This window comes from Gobio gobio (genome assembly GCF_949357685.1).
Source record: "Gobio gobio genome assembly, chromosome: 16".
NCBI classification, from domain to species: domain Eukaryota; kingdom Metazoa; phylum Chordata; class Actinopteri; order Cypriniformes; family Gobionidae; genus Gobio; species Gobio gobio.
The window spans coordinates 44030883-44056975 of record NC_137109.1 but is presented as its reverse complement, the minus strand read 5'-3'; the positions used below and the strand labels follow the sequence as shown (position 1 = coordinate 44056975).

The 26093-nt window shown below is 39.4% G+C and overlaps 1 protein-coding gene across 2 annotated transcripts in view; it reads left to right on the top strand.

Annotated features, from left to right (window-relative positions):
* Window positions 1–26093, top strand: part of ppp2r2ba (protein phosphatase 2, regulatory subunit B, beta a) — an 86866-nt gene that overhangs the window by 40681 nt on the left and 20092 nt on the right. Inside the window, exon 1 of one of the 2 annotated variants that reach the window (XM_079838278.1) lies at window positions 9953–10548. The exons of the other annotated variant lie outside the window; for it this stretch is intronic. Coding sequence (XP_079694404.1) covers window positions 10479–10548 — 70 coding nt within the window. The 5' untranslated portion in view covers window positions 9953–10478. Of the gene's footprint in view, window positions 1–9952; window positions 10549–26093 lie in introns of those variants that run through there. 2 annotated transcript variants of the gene reach the window in all.

Sequence of the window (26093 nt, the reverse complement as noted above, 5' to 3'; positions counted from 1 at the left end):
GAATCGGGATGAATCCGAAATCGCCCCTTCAACCCTCAATCACTATTCCGTATGTTAGTCCACATATACAGTTCACTTGAAGGAGTGAATGAAGACGAGTGAGAGAATCCGGACAGCCGTCGAGTGTACATTGGCTGTATTTGTTAATGCAGTGCATTATGGGATTGAATGAGTGCACTTGATAACATCCACTATGGTTTCGGACACCACTACAAATGGCTGTCCCCTCAAATAGTGCCCTATTTGAGGGTATAGGGGGTGATTTCAGATTCAGCCAGGGTGTTTGAATGAATTAAGTCATAAAGCAATCTACTGGAAAGTAAGAGTCACTGAACAATCCCCATACACTAAAGCTGCATTCACATTGGTATGCAGTATATATAACATTTAAATATTATATTCAATTATATGCCATTGCAAACACCCACTACACCCTGCCTTCATGGGTAAACAGTAAACTCCTTTATCTAATTAATCAAATTAATTGTATATGTAAATATTGTTGTGTCGTTGACCTGTCTGTCCTATAAATAATCTACCCAGCATGCAAGTCTTAGTATCAGTGTGTTTTATGAATGATGGAGTGAGCTACTCAATCTTTTAATTGGAATGACTTCACATGTAAACTGGCCTGACAAAGCCACTTGCCTCTGGGCTGGTTTTAAAACGTTCAGCCCAAACTACGCATCCATCTGGTTGTCTCTCCCAACCCCCATCTTTCTCTCTCGCTCCGTCTATTTCACTCTCTTTTCATTCTCTTCCCATGATGATCTTATTTTCTTTGTTTATAACGTTTGTCACCTCTGTCTACATTGATAAATTTCACAGTTGGTTTATACTTCATATAATGTATATGTTCATGAAGCGAAGCAGCACATATTAGATAGAAAGGTCTTGTTGAGTCAGCTGCTCTGAAATGTATCTCAGTCAGTATTGGTTAGACCTTACGCACCTTCAACAGATGGACCCATTAAAATAAATACCCAATTTGAGTATTATTTTATGAACTATTTAATGACATTTTGAGTGAGTAGTGTTGAGTGCAAAGAAAAAAATGCACTTTAAATACCCAGATGATGCACTTATTTAACCGAAAAAGGTTACTTCTTGCACTTAACTGAATTGCAGCTTCTTGCACTTAACTGTCGCAGTTTTCCTAACATACCAGAGTGGAATAGAGCACAACAGCATTTTAAAACAGCCCTTTTATGAGCAACAAGGTTGCTAATTGACGGCATTTGCTTCTGTTGAAGCTGTCAGCCTGCATTATTTAAAGGGGTGATGAACTGAGAAATCAACTTTCCCTTGAGCCTTTGATATATAAAAGTTCATCGTGATATAAGAATATCCTGTAAGTTTCCGAGCTGAAAACTTCCTTGTTAGTCTAAGAAAAGCTTTTATTGACACCAGGCCCAGAAAACGAGAGCTCTCAGAATATGTCGACCACTGACGTAATAGGATGCAGAAACGCCGCCTCTACAGATAAATATGTACGTCTGATTCTGTAGCCACGCCCACCGACTTGTGGAGATAAACGGATCGCGCTACCGAGCAATAAACATGCCGAAGAGTAGGGTTGGGTACCAAAACCCGGTGCCAATATGGTACCTATACAACCGGTATGTACGCAGATTTCGGTGCCTCATTTCGATGCAACTTAAATTCAAACGTGCTATCGTGCTTTGGCTGGCTCCGAGCCAGAGACAGACGCGCTCAACGCTCGTCACATATCACAACAATTCAGTGTTTTCAACCACATAATGCTTATTTTAGGTTTCAGACATTTAAATGCTAATAAGTACTAGCAAAAAACACACACTGATGTCTATTCTAAGCGGCAAAAACAATCCTTTCAGACAGTTATAACTTGACTACGTGTTTTATTCATATCAGATACACATTATATAGTAACTATATAGTTTACTCTATTCTTCTCCCAGTTCACCGGTTCATGTATTTTGTGAGACGTGAATGAATTTACGTGATGTAAATCCGACAAATCCGATTCTCTGAGGCGCAAACTAACATGGCACTGCCCATCGCGCAGTATAGATCAACTAACACACATTCACTAACACATATTTGAAAATCAGAAAATCAGATAGTTCGTGACATAGTTAGCAAGTTTGTGAATATTTTTAATAAAAAAGAAAAAAAACAAATAAACCCGATACAGCTGGGCAGTCATACAGCGCTATTGTGGCAGCTGTGTGTCATGTGAGAAGCATGACGCGTCGCCATGGAAACAATAAGGCGATGCGTTTTAAAAGACGTTGCACGTATGTTCATTTCACCGGATTCGTTTGTAAATAAGGGACTGGATTTGCAGACAGGATGATATTACGAATGTATGAAGCTAATCACTAATGTGAGTAAAACATTTTTATATGTGATAGTATTGCATTGTTACAGATCAAATACAATGTTACATTGTGTACATGTCTAACTAAACATAACTTACCACTGTCACAGGGCATGTGTTTTCCCGACGGGCTACCAATACATATCATCATAAATAGTGAAATAACATTGCTTTCTTGATGTGCTGTCACTCTCTTGACTTGATGTTTGAAGGAAAAATACAATCGCGGAAGTTTTGACCATGCTGTCGTACTGTACGCAAAGTACTTGGCGTGTGCGTATATCCACCGATGGGGCGGGCCAAGTAATATAAAATAACATTCATATTAATTGCAGGTGGATAAGAGATAAATCATTGAGTTTGTTCCGGTGTTTCAGTTGCCGTTTGTCACACACTTTCAAAACAATGCCTCACGCGTACTCATGTGGGAGCCGAAGCTCATTAAATATGCAAAGCTTATCCAATCCTAGCAGTGGGCGTTTACTTCCAAGTCTTCAGTGCGGCACGCCCATCAAAACCGCCCGTGCCTTGAGAGAGCCTCAAAACCAGGGTAGAAATAGCCTATTACTTATTCATTATGATGTTTTTGAATGTAAAAACCACGCAAACGTCACAAGTAGACCTCAGACAACAGTATCAAATTTTTTTTTAAAGCCAGTTCATGACACCTTTAAACTTGTTGATAAAATAATTATGTTTACCACCAGAATTTGTCGTGAAAAACTACATTCCACCAATCAGAGAGTTGCGACAAGCGAAACGCACCAAAAGAGAATTTTAGCTCCACCCACTCCCGTGACGCACTGGGAATGACGTAATCGAGCCTACGCTCTCAAAATGCTTTATTATATACAGTATTTTGCAATAAACTTAAAATGTATTGTTTTTATATACAATCAACATTTTTTATTAATAGCTTTAAATTTCTCCATTGTTTTGTTTTGGGGTTTTTTTGGCGATTTTTGCCTTTGTTGTGACAGGATAGTATAGAGTGGACAGGAAGCAAGGTGAGACGGGATCAGGAAAGGTCCACGAGCTGGGATTCGAACTCGGGTCGCCTGAAGTGCAGCGCTATATGTTGGTAACTTCTCCATTGTTATTAATTTGACTGTTCGGTTTGCAATGCTCCATGGGATTGTAGTTCTTTCCCTCACTGAAGCTGTTAAATACACAGTCTTGTAAGTTGTACCCAAGTGGCAACCATGGCGGCGGCAACCTCCAGTTTCTCTTGAAGCCAATACGGAAGTGACTTAAACTGCAATTCATCGACTGACCGCTAGAGACAGAAGGGACATAATCTCATTGAGCCCCATGTTAAAATGCCCAATTTTACAGCAGAGAAACACACGTTTCCAGCCTGGTACAAATTGTGGTTTTGGTCTATACAGCTAATTTTGTCCTTCATGACAACTGTGAGGGGGGTGAATTTTTTTATAACTCATTACATTATATAAAGCCTTAACGTTCTGCATAATTTAATGGAGTTACCACTTTGAGTGACAGGTGGATAGCCATTTATCTGCTGTCTGTTAGTCATCGCGTCACCTCAGCTCCGCCCACGTCCCGCCTCTTTGCCCATTTTCTATTATCCGGGAGTGACTGCCAAGATGGCAACGGCCAGCTCGACCCTACTTTATGCTTCAAAACTGCAATTCAGAATCCTATGGGTGACGTCACGGACACTACTTCCATATTTTTTTTTACAGTCTATGGTTGTACCTTTGTATTTTTGTCTGATTTTCAATTTTTTTTTTGGTTCAAATGAAAGTTTGTAATGTTATGATTCACCTCGTTGTTGGTTGATATGGTTCATGGATTATAACACTATTAAAGCTTTTTTTTTTAAATCCCTATCAGAGAAATGAATGTAAAAAATACTTCCAGAACCAGCGCTGCTGAAAAAGAGGACGGGCACTGTTGCACTCTATTAGACTTTGATGTCGAATGACAAAATAACCTCAGATCAGATCATACACTAGACAACAGAGTACACAGTCCATATAGAGTGTATAGTGTGTCATTTGGGACACAACTCAAATGTTTTAAATCCTGTATTTTTTGTTCTTTTTTCTATTAACTGAAAAAGCCACTAATCACAGCCCACAAATAATCAATTTCTGCAGGATGCATGATTGAGGATCAATAGTGATGTATTGATTAACCATTGTGAAATGACCATGACTGTTACGGCTTCAGTGATTGGTCTGTAGCGCTGCAGGCTTTCAAGGGCCGACGTCCTCAGGCCAACACAATTACTGCACATCAGTGCGAGCAACTGGCCATGAAGATATCACAGCTTTGTAATTATCTTCATGTTTTGTGTTGTAGCCTTGATGCACACCATTGCATGGGCTAAGCTGCAAGAGAAAGCCCCAGGCCTTGAGTGTTTTAAATAGCATCATACATCTCTGTGAGACCAAAGGTTTTCCAGGAGCACAGAAATGTCATTTGTGAGAGTATATATATTGATCTTTTCATATTTCACACTGCTGTTTTAGTTGTAATATGCGATTCAGGAAGCAAAGACCAAAACCGTCATTGTTCACAGAGTATAAACGCAGAGTGGAAGAGAGTCTCAGGTGGCCTTTAAGAGAATATTTCATAATATAAGAGATGTGCACAGGCAGGCCAGTACTAGTGCTTTTCTTAAAGGAATATTCACCCAAAAATGACAATTTTGTTTACTCATCCTCATGTTGTTTCAAAATTACATGCTGTTATTTTCAACATTGGGGAAAGTTACTTTGAAAAGTAATGCTTTACGATATTGCATTACTCCCTTAAAAAGTAACTAATTGAGTTACTTAGTTACTTTTTAATAAAAGTAATGTGTTACTTTACTTTTTCTCACCTTGGTTGGGCTTGTTTTTTTTGTTGTTTTTTTTTCTATTTTTGTGCAAATGTAAAGACCTCTTTACACCAAAACTGAAATAATAAGCCTCAGGCTGAGGTAAAAATGCAAATTCACACATGTACAGTAGAGGGCGCAGCTCAAACAAACCTTTCAGCTTTTATCTTTCAGCTGTGATAATGGAAGAATAGGTCGCAGGAGTTTAACACTTACTTCCCCAATAAAAAAAAAAAATATATATATATACATATATATATATATATTTTTTTTTACTCATGGTTTAACTGAATCATGGAAGATTAGCAGCAAGACATTGGTCAATAAAGTCTTTTTTTCTCAACATGGGGACAGGAGAGCTGTCAGTCAAATAAATGTGAAAAAGTAACTCAGATATTTTGTTGTAAATTTTAAAAGTAATGCTTTACTTTAGTTACTTGAAAAAGTAATCTGATTACGTAACTCAAGTTACTTGTAATGCATTACCCCCAACAATGGTTTATTTTTGGGGGATTAATTTTTACACTTCCTGTTCCATAGGAAACAGTTCATAAGCCTGGAACACACCAAGCCGCAGTTTTCATGCGTCGGCCAACTAAGTTTTCTCGTGTTCTGCAACGTCAGCTGACGTTGGTCCTCGTCTGCTCTTTTTCAGCCGATTCGACATGTTGAATCGGCGTCGGCGCTTGTCGGTCAGTCGGGATCTGATCAGATCTGATCGTTCTGATTGGCTGTTCTGCTAGCGAACCAGTGCATGAGAAAAAACAAAACAGAAGTGACCGTCTGTGTTGAGCGAGATTATGAGGTGCTTTGTTTATATAGGGTATAGAGGATAGCTCTTACGGTTTCCCACTTTGAATACTGCCACCAGCTGGTACAGAAAGCTATTTACTTGTACGCAGGCGCAGAACGGACATGCTACTTGGCTGTCGGATGTCAAGCGTCGGCTTGGTGTGTCAGGGCAACTTTGGACCCTGACGCTGCCGACGTGAGTCAACGTGAGCCAACTCCGCAGTCTGCTTTCGTCACTACTAGTTGGTCAGCGTCGGTTTGGTGTGTTCCTTGCTTTAGACTACATCTGTCAGACTCCAAAAGGACAAACATTCAGTAAAATTATTTTGGGAGAAGTTGTCTATACAAATTGTGCATTACTTTGCTAGTTTTCTGATGGGTTTGTGCGATTAATAAATTATTACTGACTGAAAAACTTGAAATATCAATATAAATATACTTATTTAAATATACATTATTAATATAATTGAATTTGTGTTGTATAGTAAAAAGTAATCGCGTTAATCGAAATCGAACCGCAATCGCGATTTAGGTTATGCGCGATTATGAAAGCGCAAAGGCTGCGATTTTAATTAAATAAATAAATGCCCAGCGTGTCAGTGAAGAGCGACTCTGTGATCAGGAGTAAACGCTGCTCCATCTGAAAGCACTGCGAGTTTGAGTCGCTTATAACGTGCTTTGAAAAAGCAACACGCGTCAAACATCTTCACAAACTAGTAATGTGAAGCGTTCATAAACGCTTGTTGTCCAACAAAATACAACATTTAATAACAGGTTTTAACTCGCTTCATATCGTTAGTTGAGCTGATGTGGCTTCTTATCACAGAATGTCAATCAGCACTCCATACTTTATTATTATGTTAATACCCGAGAAGGCTTGAAGAACTCAATACACCATATCTTGAATCAGAATTATTATCTTCATGTTTAATCAGTCAAAGCGTTTCTATCTTCGTTTTATTCAGCATACAGCGCGAGCTTCACATTTCCTGAAAACAATTACTTTTCTGAGGCGTCTGTGGAGTTTCTGCTCGAGGGCGCCCTCTGGCTTCCAGTATGAATTAAACTTTTGGGTAGAAAATATGAAAAATAATACTTCTAAATAAATGTATATGACAATCTATGTTTTTCTTCAATGTACAGGAGTTTTAATCCCCACAGTGAACGCATAAGAGGCTCATATTTCATATTAAAGACATAGACTTTAAGAAATTGATATCACAAATAAAAAGCACAGATTTTTATAATAATATATATTTTTTTTTTTACAGTAAATTCTTAGACCTTTCTAATGATTTTTAGTCATGGGCTGTCTGCATACTAACAGGTAACCCATAATTATTTTTGTTTAAGTTTTCTGTAAAATATAAATATTCTTATTATACTGTTTTATTTATTTTTTATAATGAAAATGTTATTGTAATAGTAATATTTCTTATTTTTATTTAGCAATAATAATCATAATTACTAGCCATATTAATATATAAACACAACATTTTATATACACACTTTTCATTTGTAAAAATAAAAAAATAAAAAAAATCGCATTTTAAATCGCAATTTTAACCAGAATAATCGCGATTAGATGTTTTCCCCAAACCGTGCAGTCCTAGTAAAAAGCTTTGTGAAGAGGCTTAAAAATTCTCCTTTTGTGTCCCACTGAAAAAAAAATTAAGGGAATGGGTAAATAACACTAAAATGTCATTTTTGGGTGAACTATTTCTTTATGACAGTGCTACAGAGAAATGGAAAATTCAGAACGGCAGGACTTTAATTAAAACACCACCATTGATCTCAAAGCAGACTGCTGATGCTCTTGGCAATGCACAGCTCTCTCTCTCATTATACTGTGTAAAACAGTCTGCCCCAGTCGACCGTCTCCCTCTTTTTTTATTAATGCATCTCTGCATCTCCGTCTTTACCTCCGTATCTCTCGCCCCCTCTCTCCCTCTGACTGACAGATAGCTGCTCTCCCTGTTGATCTTTAAAAGATGCCAACTGGAATTTGTCATCGTCCTGGTCCTCCCTCTCCCCTGACAGAAAATCATTGATTTTTGTCACCCTGTTGGAATAATGATAAGGATTGTTGTCAGGGGAGAGGAAAGGCATGCAGGTTTGGGGCTTAGATGCTTCAGATACTTACAGTGAGGTGGAAAGGTTTGAAAATCACATGAAAACAGGTGCCATGCAATATGCCTGATTACAGCTCAGATGCTGCGCACATGCATTCTAATGGAAACTAATGGGTGATTAAGTGGAAAATGGCATGTGATGATGGACTATATTTATGAAATTGTCTGAAAGGGCCGATAGACAGATTTTATCTGTAAATTGGCTTTTGGAATTAAATGTCTGGTGCATTTTGGATCCTCTGCATATTTATTATGCCTGTGTTTTGGTTTTGAATTTCAAAGCAGATTTGTTTTAGACACTGGCATCAGGTAGATTACAGTGGAAAATATGCTTAAAGACAGACTGAGAGTAGCAGGGGAAAGTCCCTGCAGAGATTCATATTAAAATCAGCATGTAAATCAAATCTATCCAAAATAAACGCGCCAGCGGCTAGGCTCTAATCGAATTAATCATCGTCTGGTCTGCACACTTAAGGAGAATGAGACCCTAAAGGGATCTGATTAGAATCCAGTGTGACAGATTTGCGAATCCTCAGTTCACTTATCCAAATCAAGTGGATTGTTTTCACATTTGAAAACGAACTAGATTTGCCTTTCCTCAAGGAAATATCAGTGATTCAAGGATAGTGTGCCAAAAAATTACTGCAGAAAGGTAGAAAGCAAGGGGGAGTGAGATTTAATAGTAAAATGCTATATATGCCATCATCAATATCCACAAATTGTTTGTTTGTTTTTTGTTATCAATATCAAGATTTTAGGTTTAAATGCCTACTTGTCGCCTTTACTTTTAAAAGTTGTTTTAAAACCATCACCATTTGTTGTCTTTTCATTTGTTGTCTTTTCACCACTGGCTCGTTTTACATTGTCCAGCATGGGTGACAAATAATAGTTCACTAAAATGCAAATATTCTATGTAGTTTCTTGATTTAACTTGAATAAATTAAAAGACATTAAACTAATGCGTACATAAGAATTGTGAAAGAATCAGCAAAATGCTGTTTAAAATGGTTTTAGATGGAGTAGCCTGGCATGTCCCACAGAAAATATCAACAAGTATGCAAATTATTATTTTTTTTAAATGAATGGTTGTCGAAGTTTGAAGAATTTTTGTAGTTTTATAAAAATTAAATAAAAAGTATAGTATTTTTGTAGGCAAAAACTGCTTCCGGTTAATCTCGCGCAACGTAAATAGTCGCAGCTAGTCGCAGTCAATAAAGACGTTTCCATCCAAACGTTTTGTAATTTGACGTTTTTAACAAAACCTTTATGCTGTTAAAGTTTCTTTGTGATATGTTTGTTACATGTAAATCTATAATAAAGTATAAATACTGACAGGACTTACGTTTGTCAATGCAGGCTACCTCCCGATAGTGATCCTACGAAAAGCGCATAATTTTGGGCTACCTCTTCAGGCGCATGCGCGTGTTCACGAGGATTAGTGGAACGCGGTTTGTAAAAACTGTTTAAACGTACATAATGTTTAAAAATAATATTCCTCAACCTTGTTTTGATTATATCTCACTCGTCCCCAAAGTTCTCGCTTTACCACCAACTGCCAATGCGTCTAGTTTCAGTCTGAATTAACTGAAGGGAATAGAGTTTTTCGTTCATGGTATATTTTGGTTTCAGGGGCTATAAAAGTGCATCAAATGACATATAATGCAAATTGCAGTGGCATTTATCGTGTTTATTTGCTCGCTGTGGTGGTCAGTGAACATTCGTATTGGCACGTGCGGAGATTTCAGCACTGGACAGCGCCTGTGTGAATGGGAGGAGCCCGCGCTCAGCAGAACTTCTAGAACCACATGAAACCACCAAACAGACTGAATGTCCTCAGCAGCAAACCAAGACCGTGAGAGAGAGAGAGAGAGAGAGAGAGAGAGAGAGAGAGAGAGAGAGAGAGAGAGAGAGAGAGAGAGAGAGAGAGAGAGAGAGAGAGAGATTGACGCATAACCCCGCCTCCTCGGCTCAGAAGGTGGAAATCCTGCCCTAGTTTACCACATTCAGCACAGCTCGTTTACCAGGGTGCCAGGGTTCCTTACACGTTTACGCATTCGTTCTCCATTGATCTTCTTTCAAGATAGGAGATCTTCTAAAGGGATTCGTCAGTGCACCTGTTTAAGAAGTGCTTCACATGCGTTAAGTATGAATTGCTGAGGGAATTTGTATTTATTTTTTTGCCAATCGAGCTCCAGCTGTATCACCCCGGGCATCGAATCATCCGTCACGTTCATGAGAGGGACGACAGACAGCGCGATGGACCCGCAAACCGCCTGCTGATGTTCAGGGTCCACGATGGATTCCTGCGTGTCTACTTCAACATTCCCATATAACGGAATCATAAATGGAGGAGGAGAGTGACAGCCGCAAAATTAACAACAGCTTCCTTCGGGACCACAACTATGCAACCGAAGGTATTTGGAAAATCGAATTGAATTCGATTCTCACTTGTATTAATGTCGGTGGGGGGCGGGGGACTTCTCGGCAAGACCCTTCCTGTATATGAATGTGTTGCGTGAACATTGGGCGTTAGTGCTTGTTGGTGCATTGATGATCCTCAGACTTGGTGATCTGAAAGTCTTACAGTGTGCACTGGATCATGTGCATTATGTGAGGTGCATTGTACTTTAGATCACATGATTTTGCAGGACCCCAGATGCCTCTCCTGTTTTTATGGGATTAGGACTATATATAGAGCTTGCATTAGTCTGAGCTCTGGTTTTAGGTGTTACTATGGGGCAGTGGCCATTGAGATGTGACGTGTACAATGAGTCAGATATGACTGGCATAACAGAACACCGCAGACATTTTTGGGGGAATGATTATTATTAAAAGACAACTGAGGATCAAACTGAGTACATGTGGCAATATCTGCATTGAAATTTCATCTTCGATAATAAATATAGCCCTAACAACTCCCATATAACTTTTGCAAGTAAATCAAATACTGTATTCATTATTCTTAGGTTATTTTAGCTTCCCATCTAATAATGTAAACCTGTATTAGAAGTGCAGTGATGCAGAGATGGTATGGTTTGTAAAGTGAGGGTGTGTCTTTATAAGATATAATATAATCTACATTAACAGTACATTGGAAGTTATGCATACTTTAGAAGCAGTTTCATAATGTATGGGAGTTTGTAAACGCAAGGACACGCGTGTTTAAAATGCAGGTGACCATGATAAAATCTGCCGTGTTTTATGCAAACATTTGAAGTTAACAATCTCCTGTCATGTTTTGGAGCGTAGATCTATAGGAGAAAAGCAAGCTCTGGGCGTGGTGGCGGTGGTGGGCATCTTCCTGGGCAGTGATTAATGGCTGTGGGAGGTATTGCAAAACAGACCAAATGAGCAGAATCAATCTTTAGCTGTTGGACTCGAATGCCCCTGGTTTCCTTGGTTTATGGCCTGTCTTGTGCCCACCCCGGCTTTTCTGTAAATCACACACTAGCAATGGAGCGTTTGCCCAGACTCGCACACACACACACACACACACACACACACACACACACACACACACACACACACACACACACACACACACACACACACACACACACACACACACACACACACACACACACACACACACACACACACACACACACACACACACACACACCATACGCCGCACAGCGTCTTTTACCGGCAAATGTGGCCCTCGCATATTTATGGTGCATGTACAGTCTCAAAGGAGTGCGGCTGACTGCATTCTGTTTGCATTGAGATTGGGACCGGCAATCATAAGCAGTTTATATTAATCACTGGCAGTTTGGAATTTAAATATGTGTAAATTAGGTTTAAAAAGACATCTCGTATACATTTTGGACCCTACCAGTTCTCTTAGCAGTCTATGTTGCTTCACCCACCGTTTCCAGATGTTTTGCTGCTGTTTGCGGAGAGCTACAATTTGATATCTGTCCTAATTACACAGACTCACAGTTGGCGCTTTAGAGTTGCATGACTATTGGTACAAGTTCGGGGAGGTTAAAAAAAAAAACATATTGATTGACCATTATTCTGAATAAATGAGGGTGCACGTCCCTCACAATGACAGTGCTTACATGCACAAGAATATTCATTAGAATTTGGTCATATTCCAATGATGTGAGTGTCATTTGAACACATTACCCTATTCATTTATATGCCGAAACAAAGATGATTCTGGGTGATTTTAGATTCAGACTATTTTTGGAGCTAGAACTTTTACTTACTAGAATTTTAAGAACATCTTGGCCTACACTCTAAAAAAAAAAAGGTTCTATATTGCACCAAAAATGGTTCTTGGCTCGTAATCATAGGGGAACCTTTTTTAGTGCTATATAGCACCAATTTTGGTGCTTCAGTGGTTCTTCAGCGGTTCTTCAGAGGTTCTTCAGCGGTTCTTCAGAGGTTCTTCACCGGTTCTTTGACTAAGGTGCTATATAGCACCTCTGAAGAACCGCTGAAGAACCACTGAAGCACCAAAATTGGTGCTATATAGCACTAAAAAAGGTTCCCCTATGATTACGAGCCTTTTTTTTTAGAGTGTACATTTTGTAAACCACCACGCTCTTGTTTTACTGTTAAGAACAAGTTAAACTCTAAAAAATGCTGGGTTAAAAACAGCCCAAGTTGGGTTAATAAATGGACTAACCCAGCAATTGGGTTGATTTAACCCAGCGATTGGGTTGTTTTAAGCAAACATTTAACCCAACCGCTGGGTTAAAACGACCCATTCACTAGGTTAAAACAACCCAATTGCTGAGTTAGTCCATTTTCAACCCAGCATTTTTTAGAGTGTATGAGTTGATCAAGTTACTGGCTAAAATGACAAGAATGCATGAAAGAACATATCCAGGATTTTCAGATAGAAATGCGCACGTGCTGATTACATATCCATGGGAATATTCCAATAGTTGAAGAGCATGCAAACGCTCTTTACACTCTGAATAAAAATAAAGGCTCTTTATTGGTATCAATGGTTCCATGAAGAACCTTTAACATGGTCCATTGCACAAAAGGGTCTTTAGATTATTCAAATGGGTTTTTTTTACACTAAGAAACTAATGGTTCACTAAAAGGTTCACTAAAGTTCACTAAAAGGTTCCCAAAATGACAGAAAAAGGGAATTACTAGACTATGGATCTTAATGGGAATTCGTAAAATGATGTGCATGTTAAAATTATCATTGTCTGTGTTTTTTTAGTTGTGGGTTTAAAGGTGCACTGTGTAACTTTTCCGTCCACTTGAGGTCGCCTGTTCAAAACAAAGGCGTAGTTTGATGACGTCACGTTTGAGCGCAGAATCTTGGGACATGTGGTCTTCACCTCACAGCCGCTGGGAAAGAATCGGGATAGGACTCGGGCAGAAATCATGTTCATGGATGCGATTATTAACGTTACTGTAGTATGAAGTAGAAGCAATTGATAATAAGAGCGACAGGACTTTTATTTTGACATAGTCTCCGGCTGGACTTTTATTATGACACAGTCGCCATTTCCGCTTTTTCGGCTATGAGTATGAGGTAATACAGTTCTGTTTATCATATTAGACACATCTGAGTGTGTTGAAAATGATGTTATGTGCGTTCGCTCGGCGGCTGCTATGACACTTGTTCACACTGCAGTGAGAGTAAAGCGTTTCTGCAAAATAAAACCAGAAATTCAAGGGGAACGCAGATATGACCCCATCGACAGGCGACTCCCTCACACGTCCCGGTTCCTTGGTTAAAGTAGCAATTTATCACAATTTACAAATAGTTGGAAACATTTGGGATATTGTAAGTACTCAACTGGTTTTTGGATATTTTACTCAAAATGTTTTACATAGTGCACCTTTAAAGCTACACTGTGTAACTTTTTTTTGTTTATTCTTAGCTAAAAACACTTAGTTCTTTCAAAAATATATTAATGTATACATTAATGTATATTTACTTCTTTCAAGTAATAAAGTATTCTCGTAAGTTTATAATATGCCATTGAAAATACATACGGGTAATGGGTTCGAATGCCGGTGGCCATGTTGCCCCTCCATCTTGAAAGTACATTAGCCAAAGAGGGACATACCCGTAAATTCAAGCTTCGCCTTTCGCGTTTTAACACACGATGGCACCGTGTCGAATGTGGACGAGGTCGAACTGGAAGCCATGTTAATCTTGGACTAAATCGGCCACCGTAGGAGTTAAAGGGTTAGTTCACCCAGAAATGAAAATTCTGTCATTAATTACTTACCCTCATGTCGTTCGACACCCGTAAGACCTCCGTTGATCTTCGGAACACAAATGAAGATACTGAAAGGCCTCCATTGGCACAATGCACGGTTCACTCTCAAGACCCTTAAAAGGTAATAAAGACGTCGTTACAAAGTCCATCGCACTACAGTGGTTCTAAAATAACTTTATGAATCGGTGAGAATAATTTTTTGCGCAAAAAAACCCTAAATAACGACTTATATAGTGATGACGATTTCAAAACACGGCCTCATGAAGCTTCGAAGCGTTATGAATCAGTGAGTCGAATCATGATTCGGATCGAGTGTCAAACCGCCAAACTGCTGAAATTTGGCGATCCAAACCGCTGATTTGACTCACTGATTCATAATGCTTCGAAGCTTCATGAGGCCGTGTTTTGAAATCGTCATTACTATATAAGTCGTTATTTAGGGTTTTTTTGTGCACAAAAACTATTCTCGCCGATTCATAAAGTTATTGTAGTTATTTCATTTTTGGGTGAACTAACCCTTTAAAACGAAATCGGAATTGAGAGGAACAGAAACTAATATTCACTGGATGGTCATATACATTTTCACCACTAGATGGGAGAAAATACCACACAGTGTAGCTTTAAGTATTCATCGCTTTTTGGCATGGCACTGAACAACTCTTTCCATCATCTCTCGGTCTTTACTTAAAACAGACAGATTTGTTTCATATTATATTTGCCACACAGGCAAAATATGGTTTTAATATGCCATTCCCAAAATCCCGCACAAATGTGTTTGCATTTAACTGTTACAATCTAGGTTGCCCTAGTCTAGACTGAATAAATGTGTCGTTCACCCCGCCCCCCTCGCCGCTATGTGCATACCCATACTGCCTTGCTCACGTAATGCCGCAGATGATGGTGGTATTTCCCCACTGCGTAATTGAGGTCCAGGGTTACTCTCGCTCCGTGTTTCTCTCCCGAAGGTTGTGATAGACAGAGTTCAATAAAGCAGCACTATAACCCTTGTGTGCTTCTGTCTATAGACACACATAGAAAATGGGCATCTGAGTTCGGAGTGGTTTGGAATTCTTCATTGGGATCACTTACACCAGAGAGTAATGTGTGTTGATGCACATTCCAGGCACGGTTTGATTTTGATTATCGAGTGCACTCTTTTCTGAAACAACCAGTGCTTTCTGCCCTATGACCCGGCTACGTGACCTACTAAAGGATCTCTTCTCTTCCCCAATTTGTCTAATTCACTAAAGTGCCATGGCTGTTGTAATTGGATTTCGCAGGGGTAACTTCGTAGTCCCAGTAGTGGTTTGCTGGGTCCCAAACCTAATAAAGCCCTGACAGATAGGTGATAGAGGGGTGTTTCAGGAACACCCAATATTGGCATCCCCTTTCTTACGCTAAAGAGAAATATCAAATTACGCCATGGGGGTTCATAAAGACCTTTTAGGTATGGAGTTAATATTTCACATATGCAATGAAAACTCATGCATAGGTGACTTGGATATTAGGTTTTTTTTTAATAGCTCCTTGTATATTGCGCGTTTCCAAATTATATCCACGGGAGTCGTGTTCGCTCACACTTGGGGAACATTCATGGTGCAGTGGCGTAATTCTCCCGCATTTAATTTGCACAGGGAATCCCTGCGATTCACACCTTTCCTGCATTGAAACACACGCAGAACATATGCAGCGATAGACATCGTCTAGTGGAATAAAACGCTCTGAAATAAATGAAATTTAGTTTCATTAGCATAACACAGATGCTTTCGGCATGACAGCACTAATAGCTGGAGGATGGATGCGACCATGCTGAGAAAGAGAAAGGGATTCAGTTCGTCTTTTAGGTTGCATGGGTGTAATTGACCAGAACGCTCCCCCCTACTTGCTTACACATCAGTCCATTCCACCACCCACGCTACACAACACACTAATGAATGAGAAAACGCCCTGAAACACTGACAAGATCATCAATCGCTGCAAGCTAGCAAAGTAGCTGAGCTCTGAAACTCATAGGGAGAGAGAAAGATAAAATATTGCCTGGCAGAGAAAAGGCTTTGCGGTACTCCAATCTGCACTGCAGGGCCCAAAGCCAGCAGAACTTAGCCTGGATAGACAGTAACGGCCTCATGGTTCTGCGCAGGCAGCTGGCCCGGGCTCAGTTACATTACTGCTTATGTGGGCACTTGTGCACTAAAAGGAGGAGATTGCAGCATCAAGATGTAAGGTCACCTCATTCTAGGCCAATCCTATCTTCGTTTAATATAGTCTAACCTCATCACAGTCTTACCTCATTCTTACCTCACTGCAAGAATACCTCACTACGTTGTAATCCAAGATTACCTCAACTAGGGATGTTGATGGGGACATAAAATAACAGGGATATAGCTCACAACAGACACATGAAACACTATTTGTCTTGATAAATATTGTTTTGGACCCAATTTCGGAGTTTACACTAAGTGCAAAAAGCCCGCCTTGTTGGCAGAGGCTATTTACACTAACTCCGCCCAGAAGACTCTTTTGCTTACGAGAATTTTAAAAACATCTTGGCCTGCATTTTGTAAATCACCATGCTCTTTTGTTTTACTGTTAAGAACATAAATGAGAAGTAATGAGTTGAGCAAGTTACTGAATAAAATGACAAGAATGCATGAAAGAACATATCCATGATTTTGGTTGATTCCATATACATGGGAATATTCCAATAGCTGAAGAGCATGTGTAACCCCTCCTGTTCTAACCGCCCGCTCCATGCGGGTCTCGAACCCGGGTCCGCCGGCATGAGAGTCGGACGCTCTAACAAGGAGGCTAAACCTCACTCCCATCTGGGTCACGGCACCAATGTAACCCCTCCTGTTCGAACCGCCTGTTCCAAGCGGGACTCGAACCCCGGTCCGCCGGCATGAGAGTCGGACACTCTAACAAGGAGGCTAAAGGCTGCAACCTCTAGTGTCAGTCGCTAGAGCATCTCTTGAGATCAGAGGAGTGAGGTTTACTCGCACAGCGACTACTAGCTGGACTCCGTTACACATGCAAAAGCCTTTTACACTTTTAAAAATAAAGGCTCCTTATTGGTACACTACATGGTATCAATAGCTAGTTACACTATTAATCCGCCTTTCACCGAACTCGCTCTACTCCCTTTTCCCATCACATATTAGATCGGAAAGGCATTTACTTTCAATAAAATGAAAAAAATATTCGAAAAGGGGATATAAAGTGTCTAACGAGTGTTTAATAATAAAGTGTTTATCGGTTAGGGGTAGGTTTATGGAGGGCTTTATTGTCCCAATAAGACAGCATCCATTTAATAATTGTAATAAATATAATCATTTACACTCTGTTATTGCATGCCGTTTAATGTACAACTACACTGAGGTGCAGACAGTATCTGCCACTATTTATAAGTATAAATATTATATTATTACACTTATTGCAAAGAAAATGCTGCTATTTTTACATAGTGTAAATAGAATATATCACTATTTTTCACAGTGTAAATAGCAGATTGCTAAGAAATGTTGCTATTATCACTTAGTGTAGCCTAGATAGAATCTATTGCTACTTCCATTTGATGTAAATAGCATCTATCGCTAAGAAAATATGCTATTTTCACTTATATATATACTCAAATATTTTATCTTGATAAATTACTGTTTTGATAACTGTAGTGGGTACCCAATGGGCTGTGGTGGGATGGAATCAATTTAGTAATATTAGTACTGTAAATGATTTCCAGTGTAACACATTCCTGTAGCTCAAGCAGTGGAGCATGGCGATAGCAACACCAAGGTCATGGTTCGATTCCCAGGGAAGGCATGAACGGATAAAAAAAGCATACCTTGAATACAGTGCTAGTCACATGCCTGCCAAATGCAAAAGTCTAAAACATTTTGAGCCAAATTTATTTTGCGGTGTAGACGCTCATGTGGTCGAATGTGTTCGAACAGCCACAAATGACCGCTTACCCTCTGCCTACTGACCTAATGCGCAAACATTACGGATGGGATTTAAACGTTGTCGGCTGAAGAAGTTTGGTTTGAAGACCACCTCACCATTCCTGATTTCTAACACGCACTTACCGCATTCAGCGTTTTCCGTCATCTCTGATTGTGTTCATATGTAATTTGCGCAAGCTTATTTTGTTCATTAGATCTAAAGATCTGAACAAACCCATAGATTTACCCGCCCATAGACCCTAGCTTTGAGGAAATCAGGACAGAAGTGAGCGAAAGTGGATTAAAACACCATGTGTAAACCACTCATCTTAATCCCGGGTGCTAAAAGCTAAAAACAAAGCAAAACCAAAAAACTAATCTAGATAAACTTACTTGTCAACCTCACTAATCCTGAACCCATTCCCAACCTCAATGCAATCGCACCACACTGCCATGTAGTTAATGGAATTGTTGGTGGTTTGGACGTACACATTTGCTTCACATCAGGGGAATAAAATGGTCACACACACACACCATAGTCATAACTATAAACCTTACATTCTTCCTTGAGGGCATCTAACCCCATTTCATTTTCTATGTGCTATCAAATGTTTGTCTCTACATTGTACCATGTGTTATGCCTCCTCAAACGGTTCATAGACCTCCCTGTTGTCGCCATGTAATGGCCTAGTTAAAATATCTGTGCAGATCATCAGTAGGGAGGACGCAGCAGAGAGCGGCCCAGCGGGGGTGACCCTGCCACTCTAACCCCTGCAACACAATTTACACCCCCATGCTCTCACATCAGGGATAATGACATGCACTATCCCACATGGGCCTGGTGCTATTATTCAAGACAGAGAGAGTGACAGACAGACAGACCGCATCAGTGGTGGTTGCCAACACAAACGGCCCCAGGCTACACTTTAAGACTTTAATCATAAAGAGAAATATTTCTCCAGCCCAAAAGGGCCCCATTTATAATTCAGTGGGAAACTGTGAGGCACTAATGTTGTTCCCCGGCGTCAGGCTGAGTGCAAGAGGAGGACAAACAGCGAGAGGCCGGTCGCATTAAACATTCAACTGCTGTCAAACTCAGATTGAGGCTTTTATTGAGGGATGTAGTCAATGAAACAAAACATGAGAAACTTAGGCCCAATCCCAATTCTATTTTATACCCCTTCCCCTTCCTTACACCTACCCGTTCCCCTTGCCCCTTGAAACAGAGTGGCAAGGCGTAGATGTGAAAATGTTCCCCTAAGAAATGTAACACCACTACCATACCATAACATGTCATCATACCCCTTTTCTTTCATTAGTGTCCTGTGACATTTAACCAGTATGAACAGCAATGAAGTGCGTAGGCTATATCAGTTTAACAAATTCCAACAGAGTTTTGCGCTGTATTTGGACTTAATAAAACGGCGCTCGCTTTCAGTTAAAAAATTTATGAGCCTAGAGTTTCCTAAAATGATACAGAACATACAAGACTAGTGAAGCCGCTTTTCCAATGGGCCAAACTGTTCTTTTGTTTATTAACTGTTCCATTCCGTGCTGATCTGAGCCGGCCATTACGAATATGGTTGTTATCTACTGTGGTGCTGCGACAATGTTCATACGTTATACATCAAGTCAGTCGTTGCCTTGTTAACACAAGAGTTTACAGACGATACGTGATGTAAATATCGATTGCGTTATGAAGGATGACCAGATATATTTAACTATTATTAATATGTGTTCACATCACTCAAATAGTGCGTTTAGCAAGCTACGGAGAAACTGGCAGGCAGGCGACACACATATGATCGATCTCGAGTGGCAACATACACACATTCTAGCAGCACGGGGTGGAGGGAAACTCTTTTTAAGTTTCTACTCTTCGAGATTTCTATTTATACATGAAATTTCCATTCCTCACAGAATCCAGAAAAAGTGTATCACGATTTCCACAAAATTTTAATATTGATAATAATAAGAAATGTTTCTTGTGCACCAAATCAGCATATTAGAAGGATTTCTGAAGGATCATGTGACACTGAAGACTGATGAATAAATTAGCATTTTTAAATATATTCATTTCAAATTGATTTTTTTTTATTATTGTAATATTATTTCACATTATTACCGTTTTCACTTTATTTTTGATCAAATAAATGCAGCCTTGAAGAGCCTTCTTTCAAAAACATTTGAAAAATCTTACCGACCCCAAACTTAAACGGTGGCGTAGTCCGCTCACTAGGTTTTGGACCAGAGCTCATTTATCCTTTTATATTTTACTATCCCATAATGTACTCCTTTTTAGTACCCTGGCAATGAGGAAAGAAGCAGTAAATGTAAATGAGGTACTGTAAACACACACACAGTCTGTCTCTTTTCTTATGTTCTCTGTGGTATCCTACAGCTTCAGTCCTCCACATCTGTAGTTAAATTATGTATCTGTTAATGACGTGTGAAATTCAAACCAGTTTCCCCCGCTTTAAGTTCAACCCCCTACATGCGGCCTTTCTCTCAGACACACGCACAACACATATTCACCCTCCCCTCCCATTCCCTGGAGGCCTACGCCACCTCTCTCTCCCATTTCCACAGGGCATTTTTCCAAGAAATAAGGTTAATTAGCTTTTTTTTGGTCTCTCTCTCTCTCTCTCTCTCTCTCTGCGGATGCAGGCAGCGCTGTGCTATGACTGTGTGTATCAGAGAGTCACTGACATTGTTGTTGATCAGCAGGTGGTCAAGCTTATTATAACCAGCTCAAATCACACCCATGTCTGGTGAAATTAGTCCAGACCTGCATCATTTAGCAGCGGGCCAAAGGCAAGTCTTTATTCCACTGGCTTTGAAACCACCAGACATTGACTAAAGCAAGTCGATGGAGTCCTCCATCGATACAATCCAGGCACGTTAACAAAACAGCAGGCACAGTCGACTGCATGTTGTTTTGTTTGCTGTTCTGGCTGTAAAGTATAGATTCATCAATCAATATGATTTGATTTTCATGCCGAACAATCCAAAGGAAAAGAAGGGACATCAAAAACTGCCTGTGTTTACTCTCTGATATTAATTGAATCTAAGTGATTATGACTGTATGGCATATGGTTTCTTTTCACAACAGAACCCCCGTTGGAAACGCATCTTTTGGCCAGCAGTTAAATCTATAGTCGAAATAACATAGGCAACAGTGCAGCGAGAGTGAATATGGGGAATTTGCTGGACACAGATCCATTAAAATTGAATTATAAAGGCAGATCTGGGCACACTTGACCAGTCTTGTGCGCAGTCTTTAACTTGCGGGGGAGGTTCAGTGTGCATGTTGTACAGTGTGGAAGAAATTTAAAGAAATAGCTCATCCAAAAATTAAAAATATGTAATATTTTAACACACCCTCAATGATAATGCATTTAGATGAGAAAAAAAACATAAATGAAAATGAGGCATTGCATGAAAAATAATGCATATTTAATTTATATAAAAAAATACTTTATTTGTAAATATACTACCGTTCAAAAGGCTTAGGCTCATCAAAGCTGTTTATTTTATCAAAATTACAGTGAAACAGTAATATTGCAAAATATTATTTCAATTGAAAATATACTGTAATTTATTCCTGAGATTTCAGCATCATTACTCCAGTCTACAGTGTCACATTATCCTTCAGAAATCATTGTAATATGCAGATTTAGTGCTCAAGAAAAAAAAAGTATTATCAATGTTGAAAACTGCTTAATATTTTTTGTAGAAATCGGAATCTTTGATGACCTAAAACGTACACTTTTCACAATGTTGAAGTAGCCTATTCAAATCATTCAGATATTGCGTGCCCTTGCAATATGCATATTGCAATATGTACATTTGCAATATTTCGATATATTGTGCAGCCCTAGCATTTATTTATAATTTTATAATATGAATGTCTTTACTGTCACCTTTGATCAATTTATTGAATCCTTGCTGAGTAAAAATCAAACTTCTGAACAGTAGCATAGCTTTTATTTATACTTACTATAATATAATACAAATTAAAAACCTATTTTTAAATATAGAGTGTTCTTAAGTATCCATATATATGGCTAAACCTGGTGTATTCTTGTGTCTATTCAGGTTTTTTTTTAGTATATGTGGATTGTGGGCTCAAATGAGATAGAGAGCAGCGTTGGAATTTTCCATTTATAATAGCGTCATAACTTAAATGTTGGTCTGTTTCTCACTAAAAGCTATTTTTATGTTTTTGTGGTCTACTTTTATTCCAGTTGAGTCTGATGGCATCGGCCCCCATTTGCATGCGTTTAATTGAAATGGCTTTCTTCATACGAGATGTTCATGCTGCTCTTTTGTGGGTCATTAAATGGAGACATTTTTGGCTGCACTAACCCTTTAATCTCATACAATCTTGTTGCTCACTGTTTGCTCACCAAACCAATCTATCATTCTGAATAGATGTTAAACATGTCTGATAGGTTAAGGCAGTTGTAATCTTCTCTTTCGGGCTTATCCGTTGAGACGCTGAACTCAGCAAAATGCCTCTAATCTCACAGACAGTGCTAAACGTGTAACTGTACATTATAACACAGTCCTCTATAAGGTCCTGTGATAATTGCAGATTCCATGCAGACATGCTCCCACACAGAATCATTTCATTTTGGCTTAACTTCAAAACAAGCATTGATTTTGTCCTTTGGAAATGATTGGATGTTCTTTAGCTCGAGACTGGCTCAGTAGACTCCGACTGACCTACTTTTCCATGAACCAGCCTCTCTCTTATGCTGCAGACAGCTGTGCTTTGCTGAAACCTCAATGAGATCTCGGCTGTTTGTGAGGGCTGACGGTAGAAGCTATATTTTAAAACACATTCCACTTGCTGTTTTTCCTACGGATCTTTTTTGACCTACTGTCGCCCTTTCACTGCATAGTGGCATTTAACGTCTTGATATGGTGCATCATCTTGATCTCGTTCTCATTGTGTCTGTGCGAAGGCAAAGAAAATCAATTTGTAAATCAATATAAGCTAAGTGCGACTATATTAGACTTTGTTCTGGGGATGTTCTTAGCATGCTTTGAACAGTCGGACACCGGCTGTGTTTGGACTGAAATACTAGCTGCTTACCACATACTGTGTAGAATATACTCCATACAGCTTCATTTTTGTATTGAAAATAGTATGTGATACAGTATGCATGTATAATGCTAAACATTTGAAACAGCGAGTGACATCTTGGCTTATTTACATGATTATTTTGCATTTGTAATCCAATTTTGTGTAAAAAAAAATATTTTCAAAGTCAAAACAGAAATGTAAAACATTTTGGTTAATGTTATATGTACATACTGTGCACATTATACATACTGCTGAAATGCTATGCTAATATGCCATTGTGAACGCTATATTTTTGGTATTTCCCATGATGCCTTTGTGGTGGGGAAGCCATGATCATACATGTTCAAGAGCTGCCGGGGCTGCTGGGATTAGACAGGTTGGCACGGTAACCCACTTTATGGTGTGTGAGTAATGAGAGCGGCTGCAAATTACAGCACGAGAGAGATCAGTTCTTCCCAGAAGCACTTTGGGTATATGAGACCCTGACCTTTGACCCTGCTGTTGCAGACATGGGTGCCCGCAGGATTTATTAACTGCACTCTGTAATGCACTGCCCACTTTATTCGTCATAGGCAGCTAGCTAAGTATAAAGACATTTAAAATAGATGACTAACCTGTGGGACATCAACTCGGATTCCCTCTGAATATCACAAAACAAACAACATGTCTGGATTCTGGATCACCCTAAAAGAAATAAAAAATATATATCTTTAGGTTTGGAAACATGTGTTTGACACACATATACACTATATTGCCAAAAGTTGAGACGCCTGCCTTTACATGCATATAAACTTTAATGACATCCCATTCTTAACCCGTAGGGTTTAATATGGAGTTGGCCCTCCCTTTGCAGCTATAACAGCTTCAGCTCTTCTGGGAAGGCTTTCCACAAGGTTTAGGAGTGTGTTTATGGGAATGTTTGACCATTCTTCTAGAAGCGCATTTGTGAGGTCAGGCACTGATGTTGGACAAGAAGGCCTGGCTCTCAGTCTCCGCTCTAATTCATCCCAAAGGCGTTCTATTAAATTGAGGTCAGGACTCTGTGCAGGCCAGTCAAGTTCCTCCACACAAAACTCGCTCATCCATGTCTTTATGGACCTTGCTTTGTGCACTGGTGCGCAGTCATGTTGGAACAGGAAGGGGCCGTCCCCAAACTATTCCTACAGAATTGGGAGCATGAAATTGTCCAAAATGTCTTGGCATGCTGAAGCATTAAGAGTTCCTTTCACTGGAACTAAGGGGCCAAGCCCAACCCCTGAAAAACATCCCCACAAAACAACCCCCCTCCACCAAACTTTACACTTGGCACAATGCAGTCAGGCAAGTACCGTTCTCCTGGCAACCGCCAAACCCAGACTCGTCCATCAGATTGCCAGACAGAGAAGCGTGATTGGTCACTGCTCTAGAGTCCAGTGGCGGCGTGCTTTACAACACTGCATCCAACGCTTTGCAGTGCACTTGCTCGGCCATGGAAACCCATTTCATGAAGCTCTCTACGCACTGTTCTTGAGCTAATCTGAAGGCCACACAAAGTTTGGAGGTCTGTATATTACAGCACGAGAGATCAGTTCTTCCCAGAAGTACTTAGGGTATATGAGACCCTGACCTTTGACCCTGCAGACATGGGTGCCCGCAGGATTTATTAACAGGATTAATTTATTATATAGAATTTATTATATAGAATTGATGTCCTATATATTATATATATATATATATATATTTCATTAAATTTAATTCATCACAAACTAAAAGCTGTTAAACAAGTACAATTAGTCCTTTTTTATATTATGGTTATGAGAATTTATCATGAAACTAATATCACAATGCAAAAAAGACCCAAATGACCCTAAAATAGGCTTCTTTTTCTTTATGCAAATAATATATTTTTTTATAACTTTAAGTGAGTTTTGAGTTAAATGTGATCTGAACATTTTTGTGACACTCACTCACATCCCTAGTGTTCTTCTGAGTCACTGAAGCAAGTTAAACGGGGATATCAAATTGTGAAATACTCTTAACTTGGATATTTCCTTGTCAAACAGTAACACGCAAGGGATCGCTGGACCACAGGGCCTTGAAATTGCTTTTATGAAATCACTCTCTCTTTCTAAGTCAACACATGCTTTGATTATAGGACACCCCCACTCTCTCCCTCTCTCTCTCTCTTTCTCTCTCTATCTGTTGTCTTTCTCTATTTCCCTTTCCTTCTCTGCTGTCCCATCTATCCTTGAGAGTAAGATGAGAAATAACATGTCTGTAATTGAGCAAACTCATTAAAACATTGTCATCAGTTTTCTCCCTGTCTCAGACTGCAGTGTGCTAATGTGTTTATAATGAGAGAAAGGCCTGCATTATTGCCAAGCAGAGGGTGTGCGGTCAGGTGCACCTCAACGATTGATGAAATGTTGCTGTATCCAAGAGCTACTTCTGGATTATTACCTTATGCAACATCCTACTCTTTTCAGGGCGTTTTGTTGAGTCTTTTTAAGAGCCACTCGCTGTTGAGAAACAAAGAACAGCAAGATAATTAGTATATGAATAAAATTGACTCTGACTGTAATGACTTCAACTCGCCCTCCCTCAAGAAGCAGGGGGTTTCATAGTCTCTTTCTGTGCAAACAAAGATAAGAAATACAGCATTCAGATCAATGGGCTTAGACGCTGAATATCTGCTTTCTTTTGGCATTGGAATGATGTATCTTAATGCCATTGCCGACTATTAGACA